This window comes from Rhamphochromis sp. 'chilingali' (genome assembly GCF_963969265.1).
Source record: "Rhamphochromis sp. 'chilingali' genome assembly, chromosome: 14".
Taxonomy (NCBI): Eukaryota; Metazoa; Chordata; class Actinopteri; order Cichliformes; family Cichlidae; genus Rhamphochromis; species Rhamphochromis sp. 'chilingali'.
The window spans coordinates 2009631-2036557 of NC_137941.1; the positions used below are offsets into that span (position 1 = coordinate 2009631).

A 26927-nucleotide genomic window follows, 5' to 3' on the forward strand; every position below is an offset into this window, starting at 1 on the left:
GCTGACGTCACCCCGTGATCCCCTCAGCTCTGATTTCGGGTGACCGTAAACACTACGGGCTCGTGTCAGCCCCCCCTCTGTGCGCGTGCGCGTTTCCTCCTAAAACTAATTGCAGTTTCGTTCTCTCTCCTTTCTGAGTGACAGAGGATTTCGCTTCGCCCCGAGCGACGTCACGCTAAGGTGGGAGAGCATTTTTGCTGCCTTCATCATCCAAAGAGCCCACACTGACAGCCGTCGCGGCAGAGACGCCTCTACCTGCAGCCGGTGAGCACCGAGAATTACCGAAACTTCATCCGGGCGTCATTTGAGGGCGAGCAGAGTGGGGCCAGCGGGGCTCCGCGCCTGAAGACGTGAACTGTTAGACATGTGTAAGCGCTCCTCTTCCTCTCTGACTCTGATATGACAGGTTTTTTTTTTGTTTTTTTTTTAAGTAAAATGAGTCAGAGCCGAAGATCCTCACGAGTGGAGCTTTTTCACGCGCTGTTTCGCAGTCAGATAAGACTTGAGTGTTTTCGGGATTCGTCCTCGGTCCGCCCTGGAAGCATGTAACGTGCTGCGACAGATGGGGCAAAACGACAATGCAGAGGTTAACCACACCTTTGAAAGCGGACATCTCTCCAGTAGCCTCTTGACCAACTTTGTTGCGCATTAAGATGCGCACGGCCGACGAGCAGTTGAATTTTTGCGCTCTTCTTGACAGTCTGTAAGCGCGCCTGCACCGACTCCAGCCGCAGACAGCAAGCAGGGACTTCCTATGTATTTAAGAAATAACTCGGTGCTGGCTGAGATCGTCACTCGAAACTTTGGTGGGGAGTCTCTTTGAGGATTTCAACATGACGGCTCGTCTCTCGCGGATCCAGCTGGCTCTGTTCTTTATCTCGCTTTGTCCGGTCAATATCATCGGACTGTGGTGGTGAGTTTGCATTTACTACCACGTGTTTTTCGCTGTCTGTCTCCCGTCAACCCAAAGCTTCGTGTGATTTCTGCGTAATCGCGGTTTTTCTATTTATTTGAAATCTAAATGAACACACATATATATAAATATATATGCGCAGTAGCATAACATTAATAAGTGATTAATGATTAGCACATTTCCCAGCAAACTACCCGAATCCAAGAATGCTCAAGAACAATCTAAGGTGCTCCCAGAGTGAGAGACTAAACCTGAAGAGAAGACAGGGAGGTGAGGGAGGTGTGTGCATTTCATTGTCTGCAGCGATAGAGAGGACAGGGAGATCGGTGGATGTGGTGTTGATGGTGTGTGTGGTATGTGTGTGTGTGTGTCTGTGAGTGAGAGTTCAGAGGGAGGAATGTCAGGTGGCCCTCTGGGCTCAGTGGATATGTCATCATAAAAAAATCCCTATAGGCTCAGCTCCACAAGGTGTGTGACAGTTGGACAGACAGACAGAGAGACAGACAGCAGATCAGCTGATAAAATATTTTCTCTTGGTGAGGGTCTGTCTTACTGTTTCAATAGGAATCAAACTCTCTCGCCGTCTCTCTCTCTCTCACACACACACACTTTTGTAGTGTTTGAATGTGCAGCTTTGTGATTTTTTTCCACTTGAATCCTCCCACTGTTCATTCACAGCCCAGTCAAGGTCAGTGTGGGATGTAGTGTCATGGAAGCTGTGTGAGTTTATGTCCTTGCATGACTGGTAGATAGAGCTCCTCCACTTTGCCATTTTTCCGTCTTACTGTAGAAAAATAGGTTTGTGGAGGTAATCTGTGACGATAGTTTGAATTAACTCGAGTTCTCTTTGTTAATAAAACATAAGAGTCTCTGCTTGTCTATCCACAGGCTGCACTGTATCTGTTACAGATTGTGAAAGTGAGCAAAAATAAGGGGGAGAAGAGAGAATGGGTTCAAGTGTTACTGGTATTTTACATCCAGTACAAGGTGTTTTTCTTTTTACTATAATAACTAATGTGTTAAACAGTAATTTGACATCAGCTCACGCCATTAATGCAGGTTAATAACAATAATGCGTATACATCTTCATTACCACCACATCACAGTTTTCCTTTACCAGACTTTAATATAAGAGACAGAGGTCCTTTTTTAGGCCAAGTGTTGCTGTTGGGCCAAAACACAGTGTTTATTATTTAGCCAGCAAAGTGAATGGCAGCCAGAAAAGTGCTGATCTTTTGCTGAGCTGTGCTGGTACCCAGCTGTGGAAGGAAAGAGAGAAAAACAATGTCCGTACAGGGTCAGCAGTCTGTTTCGTCGCCGTGAATTCATCGCTTTATTTGGGCTAAATCTGCTCATCTCAATGCAAATCAGTAAGCGAAAGATTCCTGACACAGAGCTGTGCTGTTATCTGTGATGTTGATGTCACTGTTCGGCTGGCAGTGTGGGACATTTGTTTTAAATAAGACTGCAGAAGAAGAGAATCAGTGCGAAGAAATCAGCTACTTCCTTTTTATCCCCACTGACATACGCTGTCATCTTCTCTCACTTGCTCTCTAGCTCACTTACACACTTGCTCACACACATAAATGAGTGGGCATATATGCACCAGCACATACACAGAAACGCACACAGTGTGGCCAACTGTGGAGCAGTGAAACCACACCTGTGGATTGCTCTCCTGTCTGCCAGGACAATGATTCTCTCTGTTGAAAGATGCTGTTCATACCATCGTACGTCTCTCTTTCTCGGTCTCCTTCTGAATGTCTCTGTCTCCTTATGTCTTTTGCCGTACTTGTCTTTTGAAGGAAAATGCCTATCACGCAGATAGGTTGTTGATGAAGGAAAAGCGAGAGCTGCAGTGAGAGACGAAGAGTGAGCGAGATGAAATGCTGGGAGATAGCTGTCCTTTCAGTGCCTCTGCTGATTAAAGCGCTCTAATCATTTGGCCTGAGAGCAGAGAGCAAAGCTCAGAGACTCAGACACCAGTCAGGAATGTCTTTGCTCTCTTATGCTAGTTTTGACTGCAGTGCTGAGCAGGGCCAGCTTTGTTGTGCGCCACAGTCCTGAATCGGCGGACGGCCTGCGCAGAGCGTGCCACAGGTGCACACACACACGCATACTGCATGTGTGTGTGTCAGCGCTGCATGCACTCCAAGATATACAGACACACTTATTCAGTCACACATTATGGTGACTATATATATATGTATACGCGCTCATATGCACGCAAACAAACACACACTCGCACAAAATGTATAGTGAGCACTGCCATCATCAGCACGAGAGAGTTTCATTATAACAGATCTTATCTTGTCCTGGGCTGAAAGCTAAACGTGTAATCAGCACCAGGCAGATGGGGTAAGATAAACATTAAATGACGATGTGGGTTTGGCTTTATGTGCAACAGAGAACTGACATCAAATTGTTTATGTGTGTGTTAGTGTGTTTCAGCATATATTTTGGTAGACATTCAGGCCAGCGGTATATTATAATGTCAGAAGAATGCAGAGCAGAGGAGAACGACTGTCTAAGAAATGTCTAAATATCCAAGAATCGAGGAAGAGGAGCGAATTAAGCCTCGGTGGCACATGTTAGGACCTCCTTAAAAAACAGGTAGAATACCTTTGAAGATGAAGAACTCATTACGCGCCATCGCTTCCTTGGTTAATGCTCAAATCAGGCAAACAACACCTCCAAAGACAAAAATGAAGAAAGACTACCTTCACAGACAGATTCGTCCGACATAATTAACCAAGCTGAGCACTTTTAGTGCCTAAACAAACATCTAAATAAAAACTCAAAAAGAAAAGAGTAAGACTAGTAGTCCAAGATGGGACACAGACGCAGGTTTCCTGGGTAACAGTCCGGGAAATGACAATACCCCATCTGAATGTGGACTATTTTATCTGCGAACATTCTTGTGTGTGATCTGCGCAACTATGATGATTTAATCAGGTGATACCTGCACACAAAGCCACATGTGCAGGAGTGATACCAACTAATACCGTGCTGATGTTAGCAGGCGCTGTTATTTACTTTGATGCCTTTCACATTTAGGTGTCGGATAAGAACGCGGGTTCGATTCCCGTCAGCCTGTTCTTAAAAACCGCTTGTGCAAACCCTTCGAAACCTTTTACAGACGTTTAATCTGCTGCCTGCATTTCAATCAAATGGTAGAAGTATGTGCCGAGGCTGTTTCTCTCATCTTAAACTTTGAGACGTGAATAACTGATCTGATCTAAAAATCTGAATCTGAAATGGCAGAAACATCTTCACACATTGGCTTAGTTTATAGACAGATGTCACTATGGCAACCACAGCTTGGTGGTGCACGTTATTCTTAAAAGGAAAGAGACAGTTTAGTTGCTCTAAAGCTTTATTTTATGTGTCATCACGCCTGCGACACACAAACAGGATCTGCCTTCCATGTTCCACGAGTGCTGTTGAGCTCTTTCATGCAGTCATGTGAATATGTCCATATTTTGACTCAGAAATGTATCTGTTAATTGTCACTGGGTGTGCCACGGTTGTTAAACCAGAATAATGTTTTTCTCGTGACATTAGCGCGGCGTTGTTGGTTTCCTGCTGGTCACATTTAATTGCCTTTGCTTCCATTATGAGTGCTGAAACTTTTTATGGCAGCAAATGTCACCGTTTCAGGCTCGTTTCACGGCAGCGTGTCAGCAGGATCGAGCGTGTTTGAAAGCGATCGACACGTTCAGGCTGAGAGGACCGAGAAACAGCGAAGCCGAGAACCAGGAGCTCGTTTTGAAATTTAGTTTGGGAACAGCATGTTTGAATTTGCACACATTTACATCACATGTGAACGGTTTCCTTTTTGTTTTCTAACGAAGCCCAGCATCTTGTTTCCATTTTCACACTCCTGCCGACCCTTTCCCTTTGTCTCGTTTGCTCCGGCGTCTCAGACTAGCGCTTGTCGTGACTGTATTCATCTGCAGCATACTTGAGGGATTAAGGGGGATGAAATTCACTCATTCATGGGTGGAGTGGAAAAAAGAGAAAGGCCCACAGCTCCACGGTGGCGTGAGATCTTTAATGAGATATGAGGTCTCTATGAGTGCCAGTGTTGAATCCCTTTGTGACCTAAAAATAATATGGTTATTATATAATTATTGCCATTGTGAAAAACTATCAGTCCAAGACCTTTGATCATGCCTGACACCTATTTTTTAATAAAGAGTACAAAGAAAGAATCTGCAGACCGAACTGCAGACAAACTGTAGATGTTTATTTAGCTCATGATTGGAGCAGCTGAATATTTGTCATAGCAGTGATCATTTTCCTATCAGTGCCTTTGATTCGAGTACTTGTGATTCTCAGCCTTGTTTTATCTCCGTCTGCCGCGTTCCTCTGCCTGTGCCCGGCTCTTTATCTTCAAGAAGAACTGTTCATGCGAGACAGTGTTTCCTCAAAGCTGCTGATACGATCAATGACTGAACTTCCCTCTCAGTGTTTTGCACTGGGTTATCTGCTCAGGAGCTGTATCATAAATGACTGACTGAAGAACAGTGGCACTTTGCATGAAGAGGATCTGATTACTTGCCCGGCTTTGAAGTTCCTACTTGGACGTGTATGCAAGCTTTTATCTGTGTCTGCACTGTAAGTGCACCTGCGTGGATCATCAGCATTTTTCGTGACATTACAAACATTTTTTCCCTGCTTTTTTTTTTGCACCTGAAATCCGCACTTTTTGGATCCACGGTAAAGCGAGTCCAGAGTCTCCCCTTCCTCACACTGATGCACACTATAATGTTTCAGTCTCCAAACAAGGGCAAGAATGCCGGGCACTTACAGCACGTTGATCCCATCATTGAATTAATGCACCCCATTTTTGGGTATATCTGCAGCAATGTGCTCTTCCACCTGAGTTCACCTCACTTCCATCATTCCCACTCTCCTCGTGCCCTTTGTCTAAACTTCTGAGTCTGATGAACCCACGTTACCCAACCGATGTGCAGCCAAAATTCAGGCATGATTTCTTCCTACTGTGTCCCAGCGTTGCACGATCGTGCTTTGATGTATCCATTTATGTCGATATCGCTCCTAATTGTTAAAACTTGCAAAAGCTCTGAGTTTAATTAAGTTTACTTTGTAATGACTCTCTATTCAGGTCATGCCGGGGCTTGTTTCTGCTCGTCGAGAGCTAGCTAATTATTATAATTATATTAAGGTATACCATAACAATTGTTATGCAGCTGAAGACGGCACTGTGTTGCGTGTCACAACCTTAAAGGGGAACTTTATCTCTCATGTCCAGCTCCGTTTGGGAGCTTTGCTGTCAAAATAATCCATATTTATCTCACACTGGGCTTTCGTGCTGCCACTCAGTGTTCATTTGCTCTCTATAAAAAGCTGTTCGCTCCCATTTAAGGCCAGCCTCTCTCGAAGGCAAATTTCTTCTGATTGGCTGCCTCTGGCAAACAGAAGGTTCACAGCCAGAGCTGTTTGCCTGAGATGCCCATGGTGACGTATCTCTTTGATAAATGGATGCATAAGCAGAAAAATGTCAAACGGACCATTTAGAGAGCAGTCAAAGCCCGAGCTCACAGGTGTTAAAGCCACACACACACATATATGTAGCCTCCTGACTACTTTTTTTGTCAAATTTGTCGCATGTTTTGAATCTTTAAATAAATGTTTATATTAAGCAAAAAGAAGAAGAGCAAACACAGTTTTTATTAAGGGAAAGAACCTGTCCAAACCTACCCGCTCTGTGTGAAACAGTAGTTGCTTCCTAATCTTAATAAATGCTTTTGTCTTGTCAGCAAAATCTCCAGCTGTTTGTGATGTGCTGGTGATGAGTCTTTCTGTTGTGGAGGAGCTTTGTCCCACTCTGCTTTACTGAATAGTTTTAATTCAGACACATTGGAGGCTTTTCCAGCACGAGCGCCTGTTTAAGGTCAACTAAGTCTGATTTAAGTCCACACTTTGAAAACCTTCATTTTGGACTTGCTGCAATAGTCCGCTTAACCTTCATGTCATGAACTGATGGTCGGACATTCTCCTTCAGGATTTTCTGGTAGAGAGCAGAATTCATGTGGTCCAGGTCCTGAAGCAGCAAAGGAGCCTCAAACCATCACACAACCACCACCGTGTTCGACTGTAATCCTGGGAAGTTTCAGCACAGTTCCAAGTTGTCTCCATGTGTGAACGTTGGCTCTCACTGTGATTCGCTGGAGTCCCAAAGGCTTAGACTTTGCATTACTTACTTGCTGTTATTTGTGATCTTTTGGCCCCCTTCATTTTGTTGGACAGCCTCGATTTAAGTGATTTTTTTTGCAACAGATCTGGCAATAACCAGGTCTCTGTGACATTGATCTCAGTTTTTAAAAAAACGTGGTTAATCAAAGAAAACTCAGGATTCAACCTGCGGAGATGATACTGGACAGATGGGACAGTGTGCTCGCCTTCGACAGCCGGGAATAATGGGGCTTTTTCACTGTATGTATACTGTACAAGTATAAATACAAATACAAAGCAGATTGCCTCGTGGGAATAAGCCGCTTATCTGTGTAGGTCCGCTGTGAGCAGCAGCACAAAGAGAGAACAAAAGACAAGATGCTTTCTTAAACCAGGGGTGTAATTTTCAGGAGAGTTAGGGGGGTTATGACCCCCCAATAATCAAACCCAACCAGCCAATAAAATGATGAATTATCTTGCATTATTTCTTTACTCATTTCAGGTATTACCAGCAAAATAGTTGCATGTTTAATCATCTGGGAATTTACCGAGATTTATTTATTTATTTAGACGGAGATCTTGACCCCCCCCCCAATGCTCAGCACAAAGTTACGCTGATGTCTTAAATGCTATGTTCATCCCGAGAGCAAAACTCTGAATGCATCACAGAAGGTGTGAAGTGAAAAACCTGTGTTGTGCCCTTTTGAACAGGGAGACAAGGAAATAACATGATTGCATTTCATAAAGTCAGCATGTGCATGGAGTAGTGTCAGGTGGAGTAATATGTAGTAGTGAACAAGGGATCCTGGTGCCAAATTTATCCTTTAATAGTTTCCTTTTTAGCCTCTCTGGCTCTCTCTCCCGATATCTATCTATATATTTGTTTGTGAGGCTCCAGCTGTCTGTGGATTCTTCGAATGCCGTGGACAGAAGTCGGAATAAAACTCGAGTGCATTCACTAGTTTTACGGGTCTCCCATTATAAAAGCCACCCTGGTTTTTGCGAGCTGCTGACAGAGCGGGCCGCGTGCACGTGATGAGCCCTCTTGCAGACATACGCACCAACGAGCGTCTTGCCTTTCTCACAGCCCAGACAGACTGCAAAGACGTACACCTGCATGCATAGACATAAATGTGACATTTATCTCTTCCTCGCTCTCTCACACATGCTCCCCGGTGGCAGTGGGTAGATAATAAGTGGTTTTTGGGAGGGAGTGTATGTTGCTAAGTATTTTACCTGTACCTGGTAATTAACACCTACACACTGTCTGTATGTTTCAATTATCTGTGGGATCACCACACAAACACTCATTGTAGCCTCACAGCTACACTGTTTACACAGAACACCTGTAATGAAAATACAGCATTGTTTCCATAGCAGTGTTTTCAACACACAGAAGTAACCACAGAATAAATGGAAGAGTGGGTGTCCCACAGTTGTGTGTGGAGATGCCAGTGCACTTTCAGCATATAACATGACATTCGGCTTTTTCCCATTGTGCTCTCTGTATAATGGATGATTATTCGGGATTAGGTGCTTTACAAATGTGTTCTTCTGCTATTGTAACATAACAAAGTCCCGGTGGTACCATATTAAAGGTTAAATGGCCTGTGTTTGTATAGTGCCTTACTAGTCCCAAAGGACCCCAAAGCGCTTTACACATCCAGTCATCCACCCATTCACACACTGGTGATGGCAGCTACATTGTAGCCACAGCCACCCTGGGGCGCACTGACAGAGGCGAGGCTGCCGGACACTGGCGCCACCGGGCCCTCTGACCACCACCAGTAGGCAACGGGTGAAGTGTCTTGCCCAAGGACACAACGACCGAGACTGTCCAAGCCGGGGCTCGAACCGGCAACCTTCCAATTACAAGGCGAACTCCCAACTCTTGAGCCACGATCGCCTCTTTCAGCAAAGAGGCTAACACGAGCTTTCTTATGTGTGAAAGATACTTAATTCTGTCGTCCGCTGACATGTTGGCCTGCCATCTAAATTATTATATCAGTCTAAAAATAGACAAAAACATGCAGGAACGACCGCAGGAGCCTGTGCTGGGTATCAGACCGCCAGCGGAGAGAATTGGCGAGTGTTTGTTCTGCTTCTTAAAGCAAACTCTCAAGGCAGAAGAATGATATCAGGAGGTGCTATTAACAGGAACGAGGCTGAATGAAAACTATGGGTTGGCCTTTTCCTCGCCCTCGCTTTCTCCTTCCCTCCCTATTTAATTGTAAAACCTCAACTTATGAATCACATCTGCTGGCATCCAGGGACAAAAAGCATGAAAAGATGCAGAGCAGACATGGAGTAGGTGTTCTACATAGGATAAACTGGCAGCAGGCAGAGATGAGAAAAGCAAAGAGTGGAAATAAAGTCCTCTCACGAAGTCACTTTCCCTGTAGTGACACTGAAGTGTCCACAAATGCTGGCAGTGATTCCACGTGGCAGAGCCAATTCCCCCTTTCCCATTAAGAGTTAGAATAAACTATTTATCTGTGTTATATACACTAATCTGTCAAAGCTGCTCAGGACGATCACAGTTGTATTCATCAAATGCAAGAAATATGTATATACATATTAATGTTTTAAATATTTAAACTTCATGAAGCGAGCTTGATTTATTTCCCCTCACATTTAAACATTTTTTCTTCTTCTTTTCTGTAATATAATATGTGCAGATTCCCTGAAGGAGCGCTGCTTTGAGGACTCTGTGTGGTTTAAGCAGCAAAGCTCTTAACGTCTCTAAAATCTACAGAGAGGCTGTATCGTTAGGAAATCTAGAAAGACTGCCTTTACCAAAATCAACTTAAGCAGCATCAAAATCAACTGTAAAAAGCCGTCCAACTACATGACTTCCAACTTTTTGAGGACCGCACAGTTCCTCCGAGCGCAGTCCAATAACAGAATCTAAACTTGCCAATCTGACATCAGAGTCAGGATTCCTCTGGGAAACTATGCTGTTGTCTCCCACATGCTGATTCAAGAAGCACATTGTCACATGGCTGAGATGTGGTGGGTAGAGGAGCCAAAGAAAAACCTTCTTCGACTGATGACTGCAGAGTTTCCCGAGTGACAAGATAAGCCGTGTGAACTCTCTGTTGTCATAACGCTGCTTAGAAACCATTCTTCTTCTTCTTGTCTAACATTGTTCAAACAGGGCGGTGGGCAGTCCACTGGTCATGGACCCCAACAGCATTTGCAGGAAGGCAAAGCGCCTGGCGGGGAAACAGGCTGAGCTGTGCCAGACTCAGCCCGAGATCATCAACGAGGTGGCCAAAGGAGCCAGGCTGGGCGTCCGGGAGTGCCAGTACCAGTTCAGGTACCGCAGGTGGAACTGCACCAGCCACCACAAATACTTTGGGAAAATACTTCAACAAGGTGAGTGACTTCGTCTGCCTCTTCTTAGTAAAATGCATGCAGTCTTGAAGGAATAGTTGGAAGTAGTGCTGCGAGTTAAATAAGAAGATTTAAATCATTCTCATGTCTACCTGGCGCTACAAGCCAAAATTCAATTTGAAGCTGTCGTGTCTTCGCGGGGTTACGATTATAGCCGCTGTCCTTGCATCAAGTTGAGGTCAGAAGCCTGCCTGATGGCACTCGAACAAACAAGGGCAGCTGTTGTATGTCTGAGGAGACGTATTCACACTTGACTGACTCTCCTCTTCATCAGATTGGGCATGCCTGAAATGATCAGCTAAGAATGCCCTTTCTCTTAACATCTTTCCTAAGATCTCCTAACATCTTCCTCCAACTCTTTGAAGTCTGTAATATAACTGATGCAGGGTCACTGCTGGGTCTTCTGCAATTACTGTGTTGGTTTTTTCTCTTGTCTGATTAGATTCATAGAGAGTTTCTTGTCTCTCCGTTGACTTGCATTACAGAGGACCTTTATCTTTGTGTTTAGTTAACAAACAAGGCACACGTATTATTAATTTACAGCAAAGGAAACACAACGTGCCAAACATTTCATTAAACTCATTTCTGCCTCAGTGGGGGAAGATGTGAAAAATGAAGTTTGGCTCTGATGTGTCATAATTCTAGATAGTAACATACTAGAACTGCACGATTGCCATTAAAATCCAATAAGTTTCCCTTTTGGAGCACTTTTGATTTCATGTGGCCTGACAGTAAGAAGTGCGTCCCATCTAAATGAAGGTAAACACAATAAGTTTTTGCATCAGGAGGCATTTTTGTTCCTTTCAGCTGAGACAAAATCAAAATAACTAACATATTACGCGGCTGAGAGATTTCAAATACCCATTAGATGTGTCAGATATGTTTACTCACCCCTACAATCAACACAGAAGACCTGCGAAACTGAAGTTTATGGAGAAGTTTATGTTTCTTTTAACTTTAATAACTTATAATTATAGATGCAATAATGCTCTCAATGCTTTCTCTTGTTAAGCTCTACAGCTCAATAACAGTGTGACATCAGAAAAGCCATTTTTCTGTAATGAAGGTGGACCAAAGACTGATTTTGTTTTCCATATATGAATTTATGACACCAGTCTTGTTGGACAGAGAAAGAAAGGAGAAAAAGAGAGAAGGAGAGAGGAAGGGAGAGAAGAGGGAAAAGGGCAAGAATCTACCAGTAGGAGACAGACTAGCAATTAATCATGAATTCCTGGCTGTCTATAAGGGAGGCCAAAGTGCTCCGCTGCTTTAAAGCCTTTGTCCACAATTACCTGGATCTGCTCTTAATGGCTGTTTATCATAGACTAGTAGCACTACATGTCAAAATAAAAGTGCCTTCATATTTAATGTTCTCTGGCTGTAAGTGGTTTGCTTAACCTCATTGACCTCTACAGTTCTGCAACAACACACTCTTACAGAGACACTTTCATGACAGTTTTTATTTGCAGAAAAACGAAGGCTGCGTTTTGCACGATTTCTGTCAGGTCACGTGCGACAGCAGCACAGCTACGCCGTGCGTAGGTTTGAAAAGGGAAGCTGCCTCGACTCCTTTGATTGCTCGTCTCATTTTGTGTCACTCTCTGCTGCTGTGTTTGTGGCAGCCAACTCATCGATTCACCGCAGGCATCGTGTTTCTATTTGCTTTATTCGCTTATTTTTGCTACTTTTGTTTTACCTACGGTTACTCCAGCAGCCGACTCGCTGGGCACTGTTCAGTACTGTGAGTTTTCTCCCAATCCTAATGATTCTTACCAATCACGTTTCATCCATCTGTGTGCTTTTTCACGTGTACAGTGGAAAGGTGTTTTACTGACTGAGTTAAACAGGCTTCGAATCCTGTTTAGCAAACAGCCTAAGAGCAGTTTAAAGACCTGCGTGATGGCATTTGTGTATTTCTTGCTGTGTTTGTGAAAAGGATTTATCTTGAGCTGCATCGCTGCTGTACGTCAACACGACTCTCTGAGGAAACAAGGAACGACTGTAGCTGCAGTCGGTGGAATAAGAGCTTTGAATTATTTTGTATTAATAACTGTGCAGCACATGCGTGTGTGTGTGTGTGTGTGTGTGCATATAATGATGAAAACTATTACTCAGTTCGTATGGAAAGAAAACGCATATACAAGGATCCATGGTGCAAATGTTTAGTTTTTGATTTGCGTCAAGACAGCAGATGGAAGAGAAACGCTGAAGGTGAAAACTTAGTGTGTGTGTGTGTTTGTGTGTTTATATAACAGGGGTTTTAGCGGATTTCACAACATTACTGAAACACTGCCATTTCAAAACTTTAGTGCGAGACATCTGAATGAGTGAACACGTTGACACAAGGGCCAACGTGTCCTCACTCCCGTCTCATCACAGACTGAAGCTCGGTCAAGAACTGTGTATTTTAATAAATTGGCCACCTTTTTTGTATCACGTGCAGGGCGCTCTGATTAATTTCATTACAAGTCAGTCAACATGGGAAATCGGCATCATACGATCACAGGCAGATGTGCTCTGCGGGGTCCCAGGTCCCTGTGAAGGAAAAGCTTTTTGCAGATGGGAAAAGGTTGCCTTGCAGCATGCTGTTAATGCTGTGAAACGCTGAATTTTAACTCAGAACACCTGTTGCAAAACCTAACCAGAAGGCTTTTAGTGTCTAAATTTAGACAGGACTAGAAGACGGGCCTGTTTTCTGGTTTGGAAGACAAGTGAACACAACATTTACTACCTCACCTCCCTGCGTACGTTAAATGTAAATGTTTGTTTGCTGCTTGGGTACAAAAACCATCTTTTAACACAACAAGAGGCACGTTGTCTTAAAAAAGACGGAAAGAAATTGTGTCCTGGCATCGTCAGCAGTTCTTGACGTGGGCTTTGAGAAACTTGTGGGTGCATGAGATAAACCCTGCCAAAAACAAACAAACTGGGAAAGTACCACAGACTGGTTCACAAGTTGTGTCTAGATCTTTGCCCATTTTAAGGCTTGGAGATTAAACTGGATTTAGTTTGAGTTATTTTTATAGAAATTGTGAGGTATCGGCTCCTGTAATTGTGGGGAATCGCTCTGCATTTCCCCACAGTATGGACATGGACTGTGGACTGCTGCTAACGCTCAGCTTCACAGGGTTTGTACAGAATACAGACAAAGGAAGCACAACAAACACTGTCTGTGGGAAAAAAGGGATTCTGGAGCAGCACTGAGCAATGGTAGGACTGGTAAAATGTGTTAAAATGAGAGTCGTTGCCAAATTTGAGCACGTGATAGTTGACAGTGTGGATGTGTCCCAGTGGCTCATTTTGCATGTGCATCAGATTGTTTTCTTCTTGGGCCATAAACATCTTACATACACTTATCTCCCAAACAAAGACTTCTGCTTTCTTGACATCAGTCTTTATTATCCTCTCTGTGTTCGAAAACATACAGACCATGGAGCCAGCATGGCTCCCAGTGCGAGCCAGCCCCCATACAGTGATGCTGTAATCACATAGGAGATATTCCAAATTGTGTGTGCAGAGTTGTGTGTGAAATTCTGTCCTGTGTTACGAACCAAGGCCTCTTGCTTTGGGGCTTCACGTTAATTAAGCCGATCGTCAATCATGTCAAAAACGTTGAGACCTTCTCACTAATGATGCTCTCAGGCTGACTCACAGATATGATTCAGATTCTGTGCTGATTGATTGACACACGGGTTTCAGGATGTTTTATTTTCCTGTCAGTGTTTTTAACATTAATGAGCCTTTAAACTGACACTGTGTGCATGGACGTGGATATTAAGACACGCTGTGGAAGAGAGCCAGAGATTAATAATAACTAATGATTCAATGCAGAGAGGTGAGTGAAGAGGAAACACCCAGTGCCTCATGGGAATCCCCCAGCAGCCTACACCTATCACAGTGTAGCTAAGGGAGGATTCAGGGTCACCTGATCCAGCTCTAACTATACGCTTTAGCAAAAAGGAAAGTTTGAAGCCTTAAAAGTAGAGATAGTGTCTGTCTCCTGGATCCAGGATGGGATCTGGTTCCACAGAAGAGGGGCCTGAAACGAGCATGTAGCCTTCTGACCTCCTGTGAGAGTGAGAACTGCTGAAGTCCAGCCCCAACATACAACCCGTCTCTTCTGATATGTGTTTGGATTTATAGATACAGTTAATTTCCACACATCATATGTGATTATATCAGGAGTTCCCCACCTCTCCTCAAACTGTCCCATCTGGGTGTTCCTTGTTTTTAAAAAGTATGAATCACTTCATGGGTAAATTCTGACAGAGATTTTCTTTTATGAGCAAGTTTTGATCTTACATTTTGAAACTCACTCGATATGACCACAGTTCACCTAAACAAACGTTTTCCTATAGCGTGGATCCTCTGTGCCGTAATCCTTTTTAAGCTTTGCTTGACGTCCCTGATCACGTTTAGACGATGACCTCTAAAAGATGAAAAAGCGATTAAAATAATATGTTGTAGATCCTGCAGAAGGACTTTTTTGAAATCGAAGCAGACGTAGACAGGCCCAGACACCCAGCGTGGCAGGGAATTTGTTTGGAATTCATGTCTGCGAGGAAAATGTGAAACAGGGTGCCACAAATCATCAAATTTTTGATAGCTTCTTTCCTCCTCTCCCTTCGTTTTCTCCCTCTTCTTTAAGCCTTCTGCTTTCCCCCCTCGTGTATGCTGTCGGCCCATTTTTACAGAGAGGATATTTTTGCCTTGTGCTAGTTGATGCCCTCAAAACTGAAATGTGTGAAAAACATGTCAAACAACACTTTTCATGTTCAGTTTTTGCCGTGGAGATTTCCTCTGCTCAGCGTCGTGCTTTGCAAGCACAGTTGGTGACATCTGGATGGCCTCTCGGCTTGTTTGGACACAGCACGTGTTGCTATCACCATATTGTACTAATGATTTAAGTGCTGCTGTTTCACACGTGTTTCTAAATAGTTGGAGGGATGCTTTGGAGATGACACATTTTAATTTGAGTACGTTTGCAGTTATAACCTTCTGCCGAATGGTAGGAACAAAAAGGTGTGGTCTGCTTAAGTTGTAACACACACACACACACACACACACACACACACACACACACACACACACACACACACACACACACACACACACACACACATAAACAGACTGGGTGGCGTGCGACAAAACCTGCACACCCCAGCGAGCCTTGATATCAATACCAGCTGTAAGACACCCAGAGATGTCTCCAGTGCAGGCACACTCGTAAAAGTTTGTGTGTGAAAAATATTGTTTTATGCAGTTTGAAGCATTTAACATTTCACAATAGTCTGCTCGTCTTCTGTGTCGTGAAGAGCTGCTGTGTAAAATGTTGGAACCAGCTCAGTAAATCTGAGGATTAGATATGTGAGACGGGACATGCAGCATTTGTACCAGAGTGTGTGTGTGTGTGTGTGTGTGTGTGTTACCATTCCTAATGAATCCCATTCAGTGAATCATGCGATATAGAGCTGGCAGTGTTGATAGTGGTGACTGCACAGCTGCTGCCTTCCAGCTCCTAGAAATAAAAATGCTTTTGCTTCATGTAAACTCAGCACACAGTGGTTAAAATAAGATTTTTCCCTCAAACCTGTGAAACTGTTGTGTTTTATTCTCTTCAGAGGTTATTTTTAGATGTTTTTTTCGTTTAGTTTATCCTCAGCAGGCCTTACACTATTTAAAACACATCTTCCTACAAATTGTTATCATATTTTTTTATCCCTGCACACTTAACAACCTCACACACATGTGTGCAGTCCTGTGATAAACTAAGAACACCTTACTGCCTCCATAAGAATTGAGAAGGTAAGTACAGCCAGGTGCTTCTAATTAAATGTAAATTTGATTAACTCTTGATGATCAGCAAGTGTGGCCACCTCTGTACATCTGGAGCATTCGTACGTGTGTGTCCCAACAACGTCACAGTCTGTCACAGAACTGCAGAAAACCAAGAGCTACAGCTGAGAGGTCATACAGGCTTTATTTAGCATGTTTAATGTTAAAGTTCATGACAGCACTCTTAGGAAAAATGAAAAAGTATGGCTTGCATGGGAGGATAGTCAGAAGAAAGCGTCTTCTCTCTAAAATGAACATGGCAGCACGGTGCAGGATTGCAAAACTGCATCTGAACAAACGACAAGACTTCGCCAGATAATGCACAGCACCACATCTGGCAAAAAACTCATACTCAGTATTTGCAAGGTGCTCGGGCACTGGGCACACTGGGCATACTGGTACTCGGGACCTCGACCTGATGGAAATGCTGTGATGAAATCCTTCAGAGAGCTGTGCATAAACAAATGTCTGCAAACAGCTTAAAGAGACTAATGTGGTTCCACAACTTACTGAGTCATGCACGACTGCACAGAGTGGAAGCTTTGATGTTTTCACACAACAGTACAGCAGTATCTTTTGTCTGTCTTATTCTAAACCTGAAGAAAGTTTCTTATAATTCTTGTGCTTCTTATACTTATGTTCAGGTCAGAGGGCAACACTGTTGTTTTTGGCGATGCAGCTCGTGAGGTCTAAATAAACCTCTTTACTCAAGCAGCAGGTGCTCAGTTGTGGTTTAGTCCCCATCAGCTAGCATTTGTTAACATACTAAAATAGTAAATATCACATACACACGCGTGTCGTTATTAACTTATGATAATATTACTTGCTAACGTGTTAAACTGTAAATGTTTGGTTTTGTTCTTCTATCCTGAAGATCGACATTCAGAAGGCCAATCATTCAAGCCCTGTATGGGCTTTGGCTGCACAGCACATGGTAGCAGCATCAGTGTGTTGTTATTGCTCGCCATAAAAAAAAAGGGCAAACACACAAATCTTTTTTTATTCCAGTTTGTTCTGCAACAAACGTTCAATTTAAAGTAAGAATAAGAGCAGTGTTCACGTGCATTAGCTCTCAGCAATTTTTTATAGCTGCTCTTTTTCTGTCAGGTGATGGACAATAGCTGCTCTAACCCCGGATAAAGACACGCTGATCTGTGGGTGGCAGAAATGCTGAAGCACCCGCGGGGAGACAGACGATCGATTTGCAGTTGTAGTTGAGCACGGCTTTAACCAGCAGCGTTAAGCCATGCACTCGAAATAAACCAGCAGCTGTGGCGTGTGAGAGCTTGTGTGTACGATTATGTTGGCCTGAGAGAGAAATAGCCGTCCTCAGCACCACAAAGCCAGCGACGCTTCAGTTGTCGTAATCGAGCAGGACTGAGAGAGAAGCGCTCTTATCCTGTTCCGTGGGGCTGAGATATCGACTGATGGGATGCAGAGACAGATGTGGAGGGATGCTTGTTGTTTTATTGTCCTGCAGCTGACTGTGGAGCGATACTGACCACTTAATGAAAAATATGTGTCCAAATGTTGTGAATCCCAACTTTGGACAGTTGGACTTAAAAACTAAACTCATCCCACCAGAAGAGCTTCATGCACATATTTTACATGTATGTAAGGCTTTTGAAGTCTCAGTTGTTGCAAGTCTGTCAGCTGAGGTTTGAGCAACAATCAGAATCAAAGAAGTTGGACACCAGGTTTCCAGTCAGGTTTGTGGAGCCAGATGAAGTTTTATGACATCCAGCATTTTACATGAGAGACATAAGATTTGAGATTTTGTTACGACCCATCAGCAAAATCAGCTCTGTATTTACGGAGCATCACCCATATATGAACACTTACTGCCGTCGGTATTCAGAGGTCACCAACTTTCAGCAGAGTCAGTCGCTACAGACCTCCAAACTTCGCGTGGCCTCCAGATTAACTCGAGAACGGTGAAGCTTCGTGGAACGGGCTCACAAGCTTCATCCAAACCTTACAATGCAAAGCGTCATATGCTGTGGTGGAAAGCACGCCACCACTGGACTCCAGAGGAGCAGAGACATGTTCTCTGGAGTGACAAATCAGCATCTGGCAGAGTGTGGGTTTGGTGATTGCCAGGAGAACAGTACTTGTCTGACTGCCCTGTGTTTGGTGGGGGGGTGTTTGGTGTTCCCAACTTTGTGGGAACACCAGTGCACAAAGTCCATAAAGACATGAATGCATTTCTGGAAGGACGGTCAAAAATTCCCATTAACACACTCCTAAATTGTGGAAAGCCTTCCCAGAAAAGCTGACGCTGTTATAGCTGCAAAGGGTGGGCCGACATCACATTAAACCCTGTGGATTAAGAATGTGATGTCGCTCAGCTTCATATGCGTGTGAAGGCAGACGAGAGAATACTTTTGGCAGTGTAGTGTGTATGAGATCGAAACGGCACAGAGAATTGTCCCCTGGGGAAGATCTCGCGAAACGGGGACTGGAGATGAGGAGAACTGTCCCATTGCAGTAGAAAATGATGAGGCAGGAGCTGTAATGCTTGATGCCAAGGTTCTATAAGGACATCGATGTCGCCTGTATTAAATCTAAAACTCACATCCAGAAGATTTAGAATAGAAAATGTGTATGGCGTATATTTATACAATCCTGTATTTTACATGTTTGCAGTGGGGCTGTATAAGTTGTCATTACTATGAATTCCTTCAAACTCTGGTAAAAGTCATCAGATATCTGTGGAATTACTCTTTGTGAGCACTTTTGTAATGCTGCATGCAGACTCAGTAACCGAACCCCCTCTTTTGCTTGTACCTGTTCCTGTAGATATCCGGGAGACAGCTTTTGTTTATGCCATCACAGCCGCCGGTGTGACCCACTCTGTGACGCAGGCCTGCAGTATGGGAGACCTCCTGCAGTGCGGCTGTGAGGCCACCAGGAACAGACCGCCTCCGAAGCCGTCCTCCTCTGGGGACGGGGTCAAGTGGGAGTGGGGGGGCTGCGGAGATGATGTGGAGTTTGGTTATGAAAAGTCAAAGCAGTTTATGGATGCCAAGAGGAGGAAAGGCAAGAGTGACATCAGGACGCTCGTCGACCTGCACAATAACGAAGCTGGCAGACTGGTAAGCAGTTTCACAAAGTTTCTGTATCCTGTTCAAATGTAGTAAGAATGCATGTTTCACCTGCTGATAAAGTTCGACAAAGGTGTCGGTTGTCCATTGGAATGCTTCTTTCCATTCCACTAACATGCGAAAAGAGAAAGCCGCGGCCTCCAGCCATATTTGTGTCGTGCCGTAAGCTGATATTCTAACAAGAATCGGGTTTCTGAAACAAAAAAAACAAGAACGTGCCCGGCGCTTTGTTTTTGAGCCTCGGAGGCAGCCTTTCTACTGCCACTGTAGAAGTTAAAAGTTCCTCTGTGTTGTGAATTACCACCATGATGGTCTTACCGCGCTACTGGAAGATGAAGGAGCAAGTTTAGTTTGGTGTTTGTTTATAAGAAGAACACTGGCAAATCTTCAGGATCGCATTTCCTTGTGCGGCGTTGTCGCTGTTTGAGTTCGTTGCAGAATTGTTAAAAGATGCACAAGCAACACCGAATTATAAAGTTCACTTTAGTTGGGGTCAGCGGCAGGTAGAGAGGAAGAGAGGAGGGTTTTTGGGATGCAGTCCAATTGTAGCATTAGTGAACAAACTGTTTGAACATAGGAAGAAACTTGCACACAAATTCCCAGAGGTTGAGAAATAAGCGTGCTGCGATGCGCCCAAATGTCTGTTTATGTGCATGAATGCATGTCTACTTTTATACACATTTGTGTGTGTGTGTGTGTGTGTGTGTGTGCGTGTGTGTGTGATGGGTTAATTATGTGCATTATAAGTGAATGATCTGTTGTCAAGGCTTGTTAGATGTAGGAAGGCCAGAGGCAACGTGGAGGGAGAGGGGGGCTGGGGAGTTAAATTCCTTCTGAATAGCGTCTGCTTTTATCTTACCTATCTATCAGTGTGTGTGTGTGTGTGTGTGTGTGTGTGTGTGTGTGTGTGTGTGTGTGTGTGTGTGTGTGTGATCCAGGGCCTTTGTCTGTCATATATCATGAAAACACAATAATAAATTCTTCTTAGGCGAATTAGTCATTTGTCATAAGCAGCTCGGCTTCACTTCAGGGTACAAGTTAACTGTTTTTGTCCTTCTTTCTGCTTGATAAACCCTCTCCTCTCTTTTTCACCTGTCTGCCCTCTTTCACCTCCCTTTTCCCCCCTTTAGGCAGTAAAGCTCTACATGAGGACTGAGTGCAAATGCCACGGACTGTCAGGCTCGTGCACGCTGCGCACGTGCTGGAAAAAGATGCCGCATTTCCGTGAAGTGGGCGACCGCCTGCTGGAGCGATTCAACGGCGCCTCGAAGGTGATGGGCGGCAATGACGGGAAGACCCTGATCCCTGTGGGCCAGAACATCAAACCTCCGGACAAGCAGGATCTGATCTACTCGGACGAGTCTCCGGATTTCTGCCTCGCAAATCGAAAAACAGGTTCGCTGGGAACAAAGGGGCGTATATGCAACAGCACGGCCATGGACATTAGCGGCTGTGATTTGTTGTGCTGCGAGCGAGGCTTCCGGGAGGAGACGGTGGTGTTTGAGGAGAACTGCTTATGCCGTTTCCACTGGTGTTGTGTCGTCCAGTGCAAAAAGTGCATGGTTCGAAAAGAGCTTAGTCTCTGTCACTGACGAACTAAAGTTTAAAGTAGTCAAATTACTTTGTTAATTACAACTACTTTTGTTACTTTTTGAAGTTCTTGCTTTAGTTTGGATAGGGTGAAAGATGCAGAGGATCTCGAGTTTATGGTTATCAAGCTCAGTCAGAAGTTGAAACAATGGAAACAATGGAAACAATGGAAACAATGCCATATCCTCCTTCCACCTGCAGTTCAACAACATTGCTTAATAGGAGACGTTGCTTTTATTCCACGATATTCTGCAGGGTAGTAAGAAGATTAAGGACCTCACTATGGCCCATATTCCATTCCAGTGCTCATAGACGTACTGTTATCTAACGGTGTAATGCTCATAGACTTGACATAAAAGATGGACGTAGCCTCTGGATCTAAAGAGTGAAGTAAATGCAAAAGTGCCTTAAACCTGCTTTAATTCCAAAACCCAGCAGGGAGCAACTCCCCAATACGTAATGACTTTATAGCCTCGGTTGCTGTTTTCAAGCCTTCTTCAACCAGTTTGTAAACGATGGGCTCATTTCAGGTAAAACTGACAGTAAAGCAGGACGTGGCAAATCACCCCCATATGAACATGCCAATGGGGATGGTTTTGGTGGCTACACCCATCTTTCATATATATTCCGTCTTAACAAGTGTAATCATATTCTTGAGTTTGCATTTACCAAAAACTGTGTCTCAGTTATTGTAACTGCAGCGAATCAACATAGTGAGAAAACAAAACGATGCTGGTCTTGACCTGTTGTTCTGCTACTACATGAAAAATGTAAAAAAGGGAAACTGTAAACCGTTGTTATAGTTGCAAAGATGCTGTTAACACCATGCTTTGCAGGTGCGGACTTGGCTTGCCAGCAGAGACTCTTATTTATATAAAGATATGATGACTACTTGCTTCCGTCTGTCTCTCAGAAGCACTTTGGATGCAGCAGCTGCCGCGGACGTCCTCATCAGCTTGGCAATCAAACCTGCAGTCGGCTGTTTCTCCCGAACCAAAATAGAAACCTTTTTTTTTCATGACATTTTTTTGTTATCAAAAAAATGTATATGATGCATTTTGTTTATATATTATGATATACAGGGCTAATAATAATAATAATAATGCACTATGGATGTTAGCTTTTATTTGATACTGTAAGTGCCTGTGTGCGTGCGTGTGCGTGTGTGTGAGAGAAGGTGTGCATTATTGTGTTTGTGTAGGTTGGCCAGTTATCACCATATCCTTCAGTGTATATATCTTGTTGCTGTCTGTTAAACTGCAGTATGCTGCTTACTGAAAGCACACCACTCCTGGACAGTCTGTCTCTGAGCGACACAGACGAGGTCTTTTTTTGTTGCTTTGTTCCTCTTCAGCAGAAATACCCATAAACTTATTGTATCATCTAATTTACACTTTTGTATATCTGGCAGTGCACAGCAAGTATACTGAACTATAACACAACATTGCTTCAGTTTGTGCTGTTCAGGTTTTTGTGTTTGCGCGAGGTTTCATGTAGGTACGCATTTATAATTTAGAGTCAGCTGGTTTTAGCGGCGCACCGTGGCTCACATCTGGATGCTTCCTCGTCACTTTTATCGTCTGCTGTGTGACAGACTTTTATAACCTAACCGATGGTTATTCTGTAAGTCCATTTTGTAGTTGATGTTAACCACTTAAGGTCATGATAACAGCTGTCACAGCAGTCCTTAGTGTTTTTGTGTGAACGGAGCCAGAGCACGGCAGTGATGAGGAGGCTGCATCTTATCACTAGTGGTGTTTTTTGAGAATTTCCCCCTTCTTCAGCTTTTTAACACTTTCCAATCAGGTTTGGTGGGAACGCAAATCTTTAAAAACATTTCAGCGATGTCACTGTAACATAATTCAGCCCGTCTTTAACCAGCAAAGCTTCTTCGTTCATTGGTCATTTATTTAAATGAGTTTTGTCCGATATTGCTTTTTATTTCCATCTGCTCCTCGTCTTTGTATTCAGGAGAAATGGTTGCATACTTGGATGTTACACTGCAGCTTCATTAAACATAAATGCCTAAAGAGATTCAAGTGGCTCGTGACTGACATCGAAGACACCGTTCAAAACCAGATACATTATCATTCCTTTTGATAATTAAGTTACTTTGTATGTAGTTGGACAAATTGTTATTTAAACTATGATGATACTTTTTAGTTTCAGTATTTCCACACAATAAAATAGATTTCACTGATGTTTTACTTCTACAGTGATGTAAGTGTGTTATTTGGACCCAGTCTATCACTCTGAACACTAGATTTTGTGAGGAGCAGCACAAACCTGGGATTTATACTCACTAATGTCACTGCTTTGGGTGTCTGTCACCTTGTTTATCAGACTTTTACGAGCTCTGTTTTTACATCAGCATGAGTTCAAGTTAGGTTTTAACCTCAGTGATTCACTAAACCTGACCCTTTGTGTAGGATTCTCTGTGGTACTCATAAAGAGGAGGTATATATCATTTGGGGGCATTTATTCTGTAGAAATTAGATGACAAGGAGGCCAAAAAAAGAAAGAAAGAAAAGTGGGCCTGTATTAGTTTGAGCTGTACAAGTTGACACAAGTTCATATTTTCCAGGAATTTGGTGGTGCAAAAAACTCGCGCCAGAAGTTGCGTTTAAGAAATGGAAAGGTAAGCCAAGAGGAAGAAAATGCCATGGGGCGCTCGTCTCTGCTCCTGTCCCCTACACACTGCTCTGCCCTCTCGTCCTCCTGCATTAAACCTGCGCTGGCGTTCAGAGCAGAGCAGCCAAAGCCAGAGAAAATAGACAGATGAGCAGGTAGATTTATTGGAGCATTGGTATAAATAAAGTTGCCTGTCGACATCTGTGCGCATGTGGCTGCATGCGTCTGTCTTCGTCAGCGCGTGTGTCCATTTGCGCGTGTCTGCACGGGTGCGTAGCCAGGTTAGAACGGGTGTATTTTTCCATGTGACCCTTTGAATGAAACAGTGCCTTCAGATTGCAACATCGTCCCTCACGGGAACGAGTTTTGTTGATGCTAAGTGCTTACAGACACACACAAAGCATTAATGAAGGGCTGCCACTGTTCATGGATTGACAGTGTTACTCTGCAGACAGTCATTCCCATACATCACTCAGATAAATAGTGTCCTGTCATTGCTTATCTGCTACAGTGGAGTCTTGGTGGTCTGCTGCTCTTATTTGCCGTACATTTAGCGCACAAAATGAGCGTTTACTTGCAGTAAAACAGATATTTGGAGGCGTGAGATTACATAGAAATGCAAAATGAGTGGGCCACTGTAGAGAAATGAGCGATGAGCGAGGGAAAATTAATGAACAGAGGAAAAAAAGAAGGGAAAGGAGAGACTGAAACAAGATAACAAAAGTAAGAAAGCGACACAGAAAAAGAACTTGGAGGTAACTCGACACTATAATTCTCCTCCATTTGTGTGAACTCTCCTCCGGTCCTCCATCAATCTAGCAGCAAGATGTTGCTTATGCAAAGGGCACATCCAGAGATCGGCTCTGTGTGGGGTTTCATCTGATACCAACGACCATAATTACAGGAGTGGGAGAAACAGAGAAACATACTTAAAGCAAACTGAGCTCACGAAACCTGTATGTATACGCACAGCATTCATCGTGCTTTCAAAATGCACAAATCTGCACACACAGTCTCGGTGTGTTTGGGAGAGACAGTGATCTTTATGAGTTAATGCAGGCCCTGGAGGTGATGCCTAAGTCCCACAGCCCACCCAACTTGGCTGCCAGTGCTCAGAGATTTAATAGTCCATTTTGTGCACATCACTTACTCACCTTTTAGGTAAAGCTCGCCTGGGGATTCCTCAACGGCATTTACCGTACAGTTAAACACATCGAGAGCGCGTGACGTGAGTAATCTTGCTCAGGGTTGTTCCTGAACGTGAAGTGACTGGAGTGCTGTGTTAAAAATAAATTGCTTTGCAGATAAAGCTCTGCTAGAGTGGTTTCTCTCTCGCTCTTTAAAAAAAGTATTTTGGCAAAATGGCCCTATACTCCTTGAAAAATATACTATATGAGAAATTATGTGTGCTTTTCTCAAGGAACCTGCTATCATTGCAACACCCTAAAACAACACTTTCTTTCTTGAGAAACACTCATTGACCCACATCATTGTAGTGGGTGGATAAACATTAAGATGACCTCACAATGTATCTTTTGCTCATCTCGCTCCTTCACCACCCACTCCCCTAAATCTCCCTACATCTGTCCCGCATCTCTGTTGCTTCCTCTCTCCGTCTCTCTCGCTCTTCATCTCTCACACACTCGCTCTCCTGCTTGCATGTGTGCCATTTATCAAACTCTGTTACCGTCTCTCTGCCCCGTGTCTTCTCCTTCTTCTCTGTTATCTTGGGTTGTGAAAACATGGCTGCCAGAAGTTGGTGGGAGACAGAAGGGGCCTGGTGTCTGCTCCGACTGCTTTGGCTCAGAGTCGGTTCCTGTGTGAAGACCAGGCAGGACGCTTTCTCCCAGGACAGAGACAATAAACACGGCTGTTTGTACAACAAAAGTCATGAAATGCCTTGATGGGAAGCAGGTTAGCAATGTGCTCAGACATGTATATTGGCATATTGTGATCAGCATACACAGAATCCTTTCCATTTGTCTAATGAGGGAGATGAACGAGCAACAATGTCCCGAGACATCCGCCGTCTCCAGCTTAGTGTTTGTGCAGCATCGTGCACTTTTACTAAGGTTTAGTGTGTCTGTCATGCAGCACAGCAGGACTGAGGAAATCAGGAAAACTAAACACTCTGAATGGATTTATTCATTTTGGTGTTTGAACACTAGATGGCGCACTTGGAGCAGAAAGTTGATTCGTTGGAAAGTTGGTCCTCTTGCTCACTCCATCTCGTCTGTCTTGACAGACGTCATCAGAGCACTGATGGCAATGATAATGATAATAACAATTTAAAAATAGAGTAAATTAAAACAGTGAAAATGGAACTATAATCAAGCACAACATAGATTCACCAAATTTAAAGCAAAGGTTTAAAACAATAAATGGCCATAACTTGTAATCCATGCACGTTTAGATCAATCAGCCCCTTATTTCTCTCAGTGTGGACATTTGTTTTGGATTGTGTGTGAGAAAGTGAAGACAGTTATACTGCATTTTTGCTCTGGAGCTCTGAAACTTTGTGCATATACTGTTGGACCTGTTGCAACTGCTACTTTGCATACACTCACACTAAAGCACATACATGAGCACAGACACACACACACACAGACAAAAACGTCGTGAGACAACAATGGCATGCAAACGTGAAAAATTAGGGATACCCAGGGGTAAACGAGGCAGTAAAACAAAACAAGCACGTCTGATTTCTCTGAGCACAAAAGATTTGGTGAGTGTGTGTGACTGTGTGCGTATGTGCTCTGCAGCATTTGTAGGTGTGTTGCCTCTGCTGTCCATGCTCAGCTCCTTGGTTTCATACTAAGAAACAAAACATGTTCTTTCTTTGGCTGAAGCAGATTTTCAAATTTGATTTTATGGTGGCAAATTCTCGTTGAGTGTTCTTTTCGAGGGGTTTGCAGAGCTAGCGATTTCAGCTTCAGATAGTCGCTAAAATTCCATGAAAGCATCCTTTCTGAACATCACTGGGTTGTTTGCGATGAAGAAAGAGAAAGTTAAAGAGGAATGAGGTTTTAGAGAGATTGTGGACTGGTTTCAAACCCATCATTGTGACCACTGGAGAATTTAACCCTTCAAAGCCTGAATCATGAAATTATTGCTAGAAAAATCCTTTTGTTTGTTTGGTTTTTTGTGTGTTTTTGAACCTTCTGACCTTCATTTGCATATATGTGTTTTAATTTGAATCATATTTGACACATCTGGCATTTGTGTTAAATGTGTTTTGAACAGAACACTAAATCCTG

At 43.5% G+C, this 26927-nt stretch overlaps 1 protein-coding gene across 1 annotated transcript; it reads left to right on the forward strand.

Moving 5' to 3' along the window:
• The first annotated feature begins 139 nt into the window (after window positions 1-139).
• Window positions 140-21202, forward strand: wnt6b (wingless-type MMTV integration site family, member 6b). The gene is made up of 4 exons (XM_080902052.1): window positions 140-913; window positions 10272-10492; window positions 19145-19440; window positions 20580-21202. The coding sequence occupies exons 1-4, from the start codon at window positions 834-836 to the stop codon at window positions 21039-21041; spliced, it is 1059 nt and encodes a 352-aa protein (XP_080758178.1). The 5' UTR covers window positions 140-833; the 3' UTR covers window positions 21042-21202.
• The last annotated feature ends 5725 nt before the right edge of the window (window positions 21203-26927 follow it).